This window comes from Corvus brachyrhynchos, unplaced genomic scaffold, assembly GCF_000691975.1.
Source record: "Corvus brachyrhynchos isolate BGI_N302 unplaced genomic scaffold, ASM69197v1 scaffold3, whole genome shotgun sequence".
In the NCBI taxonomy this organism is placed as follows: Eukaryota; Metazoa; Chordata; class Aves; order Passeriformes; family Corvidae; genus Corvus; species Corvus brachyrhynchos.
Window position 1 is genome coordinate 1,511,232 of NW_008237619.1, and position 8,267 is coordinate 1,519,498.

The following is an 8,267-nucleotide window of genomic DNA, read 5'->3' on the forward strand; positions in this document are numbered from 1 at the left end:
CCATGCGGCTGGAGAAATAAACATCTCTGAAACATCTACCACGAATCTGTCCATATATACTTCGCTTTCCACGAGACTCCTGGTTTGATATATGTGTGTTACAGTAATCCCCGCTGTAGCACTTGGCCTTGTTTAACCTCAGCCCACTGATCCATCTTGTCCAGATCCTTCTGTAGAGCCTTCCTGCCTTCAGTGCTACCCAGGAGCTGTAAGAGGTTTGCAAGGTCATTAAACTGTGTCTGTCTGTAATCTAGACCAATTTATGAACCTGTTGCCTACTTTGGCAAGTTTCATTTGGTTTTAAGATCCATTAATCATCCTGTTATCCTTTGCTGAACTGAATATTGCAGCAGATTCTTTATGTGTGCAGTATATGATTGTGAGGAAGAAAGAACTCTTTTGAGCCAGGACTTGTTATGTTTTTCATGATTGTGTGTTAGGTGCCATTTTATATCTGTTGCACAAAATACACCAAAGAAGGCAAAAGCTGATAAAGTGAGGATTGACCTTCACAGTTAAACTATATAATAAAAAAAAAAATATATATATATCCCAAGATGTTGTATTGAGGTGAAAGGCAGAAGGGTACTGTAAGGATAAGCATGACGTGAAAGTAGGTGCAAAGGCTGAAGTCTGAGAAAACTATAGGGGGTTAAACTTTGATAGTCCAGTTGCTGTGAACAAAACCACCACCAAAAAAACCCAAAGTAGTGTAAAGTTTTAAACTGTGTGTGGCATTATCCCAATCCCTTTGTGTGTGTAGTCTCACTAGTCAAACTTCTGGAGACAGAATGAAAATCCTGAACTGGCTCTTACGTTAATCTCTCAAACAGAATGAAGTAACCCAGTAACTGAATAGCTAGGGGTTTTGGGTGATTTGTCTCTGATTCATGGCACTGTGAGTGTGGCCCGTATCAAGGACTAAGGTCATCTGAGGTGTGATACAGGTTGGTTGTGACCGTAAGATGTAATTTATCCTTTATTTCTTTTTATCTTACTTGAAAGAGAGTGCAAGACTCAAAAAGGGTGTAGTGTTTCAGAAAGCGCTGAGATCTGCAGACAGGGGAAACATAGTTTAGAGAAAGTGTTTCTTTTCCAGGTGTCAGCTGCTCAGATGATGATGAAAAACCCCGCAAAAGACGGCGAACGAATTCTTCTAGTTCTTCCCCTGTTCTTCTGAAAGAAGTCCCGAAGGCAGTGACTCCTGTCACTAAAACTATCACAGTGCCTGTAAGTGGCAGCCCCAAAATGAGTAATATAATGCAGAGCATTGCCAACTCCTTACCACCACACATGTCGCCTGTGAAAATAACCTTCACTAAGCCCTCAACACAGACAACAAACACCACAACACAGAAGGTATGTGGGGGAAGCTGCCAAATGTTACTTTATTCTGGTTTTATCAATGAATAAGATGTGATGTTTGACTCTTCCTTTCTATGGTCTCACTAGCTGTTTTTTAAGGATTGATCTTGGGATAAGGTAATCCCTCTTTAAAACGAACAAAGGGAAAACCAAACTCTTGTATGAATTTAGTTCACCTGTGTGTGAAAGGACCTGGATTGACAGCCGTGGAGACTGAAGCCCTCTTTTTATCCACAGAACAGGTACAGCACAGGCAGCGGGAGTGCAAGCTTCCCCCAGACTGCCCCACCAATGTGCCTCAACCCTGACCTGAAGGGACCACTTCTAGGGATGAGAGGGGATTCAGTCTCCATGCTCATTCAATTCTTGGCCTGTCTGGTGAGACTGCCAACAAGGTTACCAGTTAGTACCATTTGTGGTGTTGGGTTTTGTGATATGGACACTAGTCCACTGAGAACTGGATCACATAGGCCACTGAACAGTCTTCAGATGGTAACAACTATTGGTCAAAGGTAATCTTTCTTATTTCTATTTTCCTTATTTATAATTATTCTTTGCAGTAGTAGAATTCCAGGAGAGATGGCATGGGCTTTCCCTTGCCAAGCCTTTTATCTAGAGACTAGTTTTTTGGGGTCTATAACGTGCATTCTTGGAGCTGGTCAAAGTCCGGGGGGCTTTATTTTCTTTTCAGTACTAGTGTGCCATTTCTCATTCTACATTAACAGTGTTACAGTGGTCAAAATCAGTCATTATTTCAGCTGATTGTGCCTAGCTTTCACCACAATGCAGTGTGCAGAAAAGGCTTTCCTTGTTTAAATTTTGGATTGGATTTAGATTTTTAAGTGCCTAATCTATGGCATGACTATATTCCCATTCATTAGGAGGCAATTCAGTTGTGTCTATTTTTCTGTTCTTAAGATGTAAAAACAAAGGTGAATGGTTCAGACCAAGTTCATTCTTGGTACAGTTATTAGTTACAGCAGACTTCAGGGAGAGTTAGTGTCTCTGTGGAATTAATTTCGCCTCGATACCAACAGACTTACAGTAGGCTGGCCACTAACAAGCATTTTTTTCCAACTGTGAGAGTTTGACTATTGAGCTCAAACCTTTGCATGGTATTTTTTCTACTAGTCTTCTTAATTGCTTTATGCCTCTTTTTGGATTAGCAGAGTTCCTCTGTCCTGATTTTTGGAAACTTTAAAACCGAGTAAGATTAACTGAAGTAATGTGCAATAAAGATCTTGCTTTCTGACCTCTTCCCACTCCAGGGAAGATGCTTTCATTTGATTCACTGTTCTTTAACAGTGTCCTTAATCAAATTTCATCTCTGAATACATGAGTGGATAAGAGAAATCCATGAGTGATCATAAACCATCAAATTAAATGTTCTGCATTCAGTGCAGCAAATCCACAGCTACTACAGGGCTTAACCTATCCATCTTATTGCACATTAGGGTTCTAATTTGTGCAGGAAGAAATTTTTGCTTCAAACGTGTAGGGTTGTATTAAGTATGGTGTTATATATCATGGAAATTAAAGACAGTGTACTAAGTCTCCAAAAGAGTGGACTGTTGATAGGACCTTTCCTGCAGTTGTGCCTCTGCATTTGTTCTGACATCGAAATTTTAGGGTTTACTTTGCATTCTATTATTTGTCTTACTAATCTGCAGTGACAGGAAAATCAGTGCTTGTTTTGTTAGGCAGCCAGAGTAGCATTTGTATCTGAACTTGTCACACTGCCCTCTTTTGTTGGATTTAGATATGCCAAAATATATAACTGGATGATTTTGGTGGGAGAAATCCCCTTTAGTAGTTTTAATTTAAATGTCAGTCTTGTTCATTCATATCCAACAGCACATTTCTGATTTGAGTGTAAGTTGTTATATGTGAATGAAATTCTGTGTTTCTGCATGCCAGCTCTTTGAATCGTTTTGACATTTCAGTGGGTTGGAGGAAGATGTGTTGTAACAACTAATAATGTCACAGCTCCAGTTTCTGGATTCTCTTGTAATAAAGTCACTTGTCTAGGACACAGAAGGAATCTAGCTAGTGAAGTTTCCGGCAGTTACAATACCTTTATTTTTTCAGGGACTAAATTTGGCATCTCTCAAAATAGAGCTGGCAGGACTAATTTCAGTACATGTTGGGAATTAGATTTTACTGTAACAATTAAAAGCAACAACAACAAAATTACCACCTTGATTTGTGTGTGTGTGTATGTTTAAAGTTAGGCAGTTTCTCTGCTGTAGAACATGGGATGCAGTTTTGGTACCCAAGATGAAATTATTTGGATCATTTCAATGTACATGAGAAAACAGTACTTCAGAAATAAAGTGGTTGTGATTTGAACTTTAATTTTTAAATTTTTACCTGAATTTTATGTTTTCTGGATATACTTCATACATGAAGATTACTGAACTTTGCTCTGCTCTTTTAATTTTGAAAGATGAGATAGAATAGATAGACCCAAACCTGCTTAGTCACAGTATAGCAGTCACTGTTGAACTGTAATGCTTTACAGGCTTTATTCCTTCCTTAATTAAATAAAGTGTTTTTAAGTGATAATCTTGGACTTAAGGAAATGCAGTGGTCTGCAGGAGTTGCAGTTATGTTCAAATTCATTCTACGTATCTGTACTTAGTTGTGATGCTGAACTTGCCCTGTTGTAGTAGGGTTTATATTCACACTAACCTGTAATATGCCTATTTTAACTGCAAGTTGTCCTTTGACTGTATTCCTAAATTAGTTACCCTGGGTGGAATGGAGCTGACCCTAACTTCAGACAGTTGGGAAGTATTCCAAGTGTTAGCTGACAGTTTAAGAAACAAAATAAAACTCCAGGGGCGTATCATAGAATCTTTTCACTTCCAATTCTCACACTAGAACAAGCTGTGTCATGTTCAGCTCATCTGCGTGTTTGTAGCCTAAGAGCAATTTGAGAAAGGTGTTATGATTAAATCAAGGTTAGGCAGAATGCAGAAATAAGACTGATGCAGAGAAAATGTTCTCACTGGAGAATGCAATCAAAAAAGCAGCAGAATGTGGAAACCTTGTCCTTCAGACACTGATTAGTTGTGGTCAACCTGCTACAGCTTGTGGGGGTAGTAAAGTTTTGATTTTCCTCAGATCAAGGTATTAAAGGTTTATCTAAGCAGTAGAGACCATCAAACTAAGAACTGAGGCAAAAGGAGAAGCAGAACCAGCCATGGTGGTGAAATTTGCTTTTTTAATAATGCTTTTATTCCATCCATGTGGCTGTTTCCCTTTTTTTTTTTTTTCATTTTTCTTTAAGCAAATTATAAACTCGTAATCTCTTGCTGCTTGATCTGTCGCTTAAGTCTATTTCTGGTGCCATTACCATATTATTTCTTTATCAGGCAAGGTTTCAGTAGTGCTTGGCTAGCTGTGTAAGACTTTGTGTGTGAGCTGACACAGGTTTCCTTTGCCCATTTTGTACCTTACTTTTCTATCAGCTTTTGTTACATTGAATCATTAATAAGCTTAAATTTTCAAGGTTTTAATAAACAAAATTTTTGTTGGGACAATAGCATTATTAAAATAATTTCTCAATATTCTTGCTTGATAAACTGAAAATGTTGTACTTTTGTGCTTCTTTTTCTATTTTAACTGTGTAAGTACAAGAAGCGACATAGAAGTTGAATAAAAGGAATTTCTTTATGTAAACAGTCCCCATTTTTGCTACTCAATAAGTGCTTAGTTTTCTAGGTCAGTTGCATAACGACAGACTTCTTCCAATGCTGTCATGAATTCTGTGTTTTTCTATGTCAGATCAGATTCATGGAGTTGTAATTGTAACTCGCACAGGGGTGATGTTTATTCTCTTCAGAGAAAGCATTTTCAGACAAATCAGAAAGAATTTCTTGTTATTAAGAGCACTAAATAAAGCAGAAATTGCTTCAAACCTAAACCATTTTTCTCTCACTGATGAAATATTGCATACAACCTGGTAGATCATTTCCCATTACTGACTCAGCAAGTGCTTGTTAATTGTTGAAAAAAAATCATCTATTTTCTCTCATTGCTGTTTCTTGATACTTTCGTGGGGTTTGGGAGAGTGGCACTTAAAACTTGCTGGAAATCCATTCAGTTTCTCTTAAAATAGGTTTCAAGCTTCCTGGCCCAGTTTAATGAAGTCAAGTTCATTCCTGTCTGTTTGCCTTCAAACATGAGATAAAATTCTACTTTAATTGGATAGTAATTGTTTTCCTTAAAAAATCTGCCCAATTTTAAGGAAACATTAATCACCACTTCCTCAAAATAATTGAAATTTTTTCTTGCAAGCAAATGTGATTGACAGTCTTACAAGCTCTTAATAAACATGTATCCCTAAACCTAAATACACAAACAGACATGTTACTGAAATTCTATGCTTCTAAATAGATGCAAAGAACAAATGAATTTCTTCTTGTTTTTTTCTTTTTTCAGGTCATAATAGTAACCACCTCTCCAAGCTCAACTTTTGTACCCAACATCCTTTCCAAGTCCCACAACTACGCAGCAGTTACAAAACTTGTTCCAACATCAGTCATTGCCTCAACTACTCAAAAGCAGCCCGTGGTTATCACTGCTTCCCAGTCCTCTGTGGGCAGCAGCAGCAGCTGCTCCACTCCTTCCTGCACTGCAAATACTATTGCTGTGACTGCTGTAGTGTCATCTACACCATCAGTGGTTATGTCAACAGTAGCACAAGGTATGGCAATTCTCTTATAAAGGCTCTTTCACTGAGGAATTGGACTTTGCATTGAGAATAGCATTGGGGAGATGCACTTTTTGTTTACATATGATGAGTAAAGCACAGGACATGTGAAAGAAATGTGCTTATGAAACTAATCCAAGAGTCTCCACAAAAGTTCTTGTTGAACTCTCTTCCTCTTTACTTCAACAGTTAATGTGCAGATCCTCTTTTTTTAAGAGGAGGTGAGGTGGCGTGACTTAGCTCTAAAGCAATATAACCTCAAAATGATTGGCTTTAAGACCTTCTCCTGTTGCATAGAAAAATGTATATTTCCAATATTTGAAGGTTATTGCATCTCTAAAAGCCTGATTTACAAAGACATGCAAAGTTAACATCAAATAAGTACAACTTATTAACATGCCCAGATGACAATTCTGAAAGGTAGAGAAGTGTTTACAACTTTTTATCAGTGTATTTTATCAGCATGTCAGTTTTAAAGTCCTTTATAATTAAGACCTGAGTGGGCCTGATTAAAATTCGTAGGTTTCTGATTTCAAATTCCAGCTGTGTATGCTAGCTTGACTGTTTCAGCTTCACAGCCACCAGCTAGCGTTTGAAAGGGAAGCTGTGAATGAATGAATGAATGAATGAATGAACTTTAGTGAGCAGCACTTGAAAGAAAAACTGCCTGACAGTGACAAGTGTCACAATTTTTCCTGGTCTGTATTTTCCATTCTTGTTCCATTCCACAAAATATTGGGTAGGTGTATCAAGGCTGAGGAGGCATTTTCCTTCCCTATTGCTTGTATTAATATGATCAGATATTAATCTATGGAGAAGAAGGGCTCACAGCAGGCTTTAATATTTTTTGAACCGTTGATTTTTAGTTGGGTTTGATCATGGAAGAGACTTTAATTCTAAAGTACATAGGTGGAGTATCTCTCTAAAAGGTTTTTTTTCCAAGGCTGTCAGTGTCATTGCAGAAGATGCTGGTGAAAAGTTTTGTGACGTGAACTGATAATCTCTTCAAATGTAGAGTTGAACTCAGGAATGAAAGGAGCTGCCCAAGGAAATGGTGTAACCATCTTAAATGATGCAGTGAGGTTGCTTATTTAGATTGCCAGAATTGTACCTTTACTGTAATTTCTGTCATTATCACTGCCATCTGTTTCTGGTTTTCACTACAACTGGGATTTAGTTAAAAATTGCCTTCATAAGATACGGACTTTGTCTGTCTTGGTGCTTACAGATGTGTAGTTTAGAATTATATACAAAGCCAAATTTGCTGTAAATATTTTGACAGCTATGTAGGGGAGTGACAGAAATAAATAATAATATTTATTTGGGAACTTTGTATTTCCATCTTACTGTAAACTTCTTTTAATCACTTTTACTTTTAAGACCACCTAACCCAACAGCACAAAACAGGTGTCACACAGTTTTATAATTTACATAACATTACTTGATTTTTTTTTAATGCCAACCAACTCTTTTACTAACAGCTACTCCCTTCCAGTGTTGATGGGTTTGATATTTGACATCCTCCTATTGCCAACTTTTCGTCATTGTCATTTTAGAATCATTGAATCACAGAATGGTTTGAGTTGGAAGGGACCTTTAAGATCTAGTTCCTGCCCCCCTGCCAGGGGCAGGAACACCTTCCACTAAACCATGTTGTTATAAATACATATTTAAAATATTTTCACTATAGGTATTTTGCTGTCTTGAAGCTTAAAGACAAGACTTTGAAAATATTATTGAATTATTTGTATTACAAAAGGTGGGGAAGTAGACTGGGTTTGTGGTCTTTCCATTAGCTGCTGTTCTGCTGCCACATTGAAATTCTGTATAAGGCTCCATTGCCTCCTATGCACTTCTGCTACATGGGAACTTTATTTCCTCACATCTGTCAATGCATTTTTCAGTAGTAAAGTTGGTTGAAATGCAAAATTATTTTAGAAATTATAGTATTTTTCTCTCATTGCACTGTTCAGTCTTAAACGATTTACTCTTTCACAGGTGTGTCTACATCAGCAATTAAAGTTGCCTCTACCAGACTACCTTCCCCAAAAGGTTTGGTTGGGAATCCAACTCAGATCTTAGCACAGTTTCCCAAACAGCATCAGCAGTCTCCCAAACAGCAGCTGCACCAAGTCCAACAGGCCCAACAGCAGCAGCAGCAGCAACCACAGCAGCAGCAGCAGCT

The 8,267-nt window shown here is 37.8% G+C and overlaps 1 protein-coding gene across 13 annotated transcripts in view; it reads left to right on the forward strand.

The window, feature by feature from the left end:
• Positions 1 to 8,267, forward strand: part of EMSY (EMSY, BRCA2 interacting transcriptional repressor) — a 44,508-nt gene that overhangs the window by 12,994 nt on the left and 23,247 nt on the right. For 11 of the 13 annotated variants that reach the window (XM_017731691.1, XM_017731692.1, XM_017731683.1 and 8 more), the window contains 3 exons: positions 1,100 to 1,359; positions 5,812 to 6,076; positions 8,081 to 8,266. In XM_017731691.1, the coding sequence (XP_017587180.1) occupies positions 1,100 to 1,359; positions 5,812 to 6,076; positions 8,081 to 8,266 (711 nt within the window). The remainder of the gene's footprint in view (positions 1 to 1,099; positions 1,360 to 5,811; positions 6,077 to 8,080; position 8,267) is intronic. The other 2 variants (XM_017731685.1, XM_017731689.1) reach the window with 1 other exon arrangement.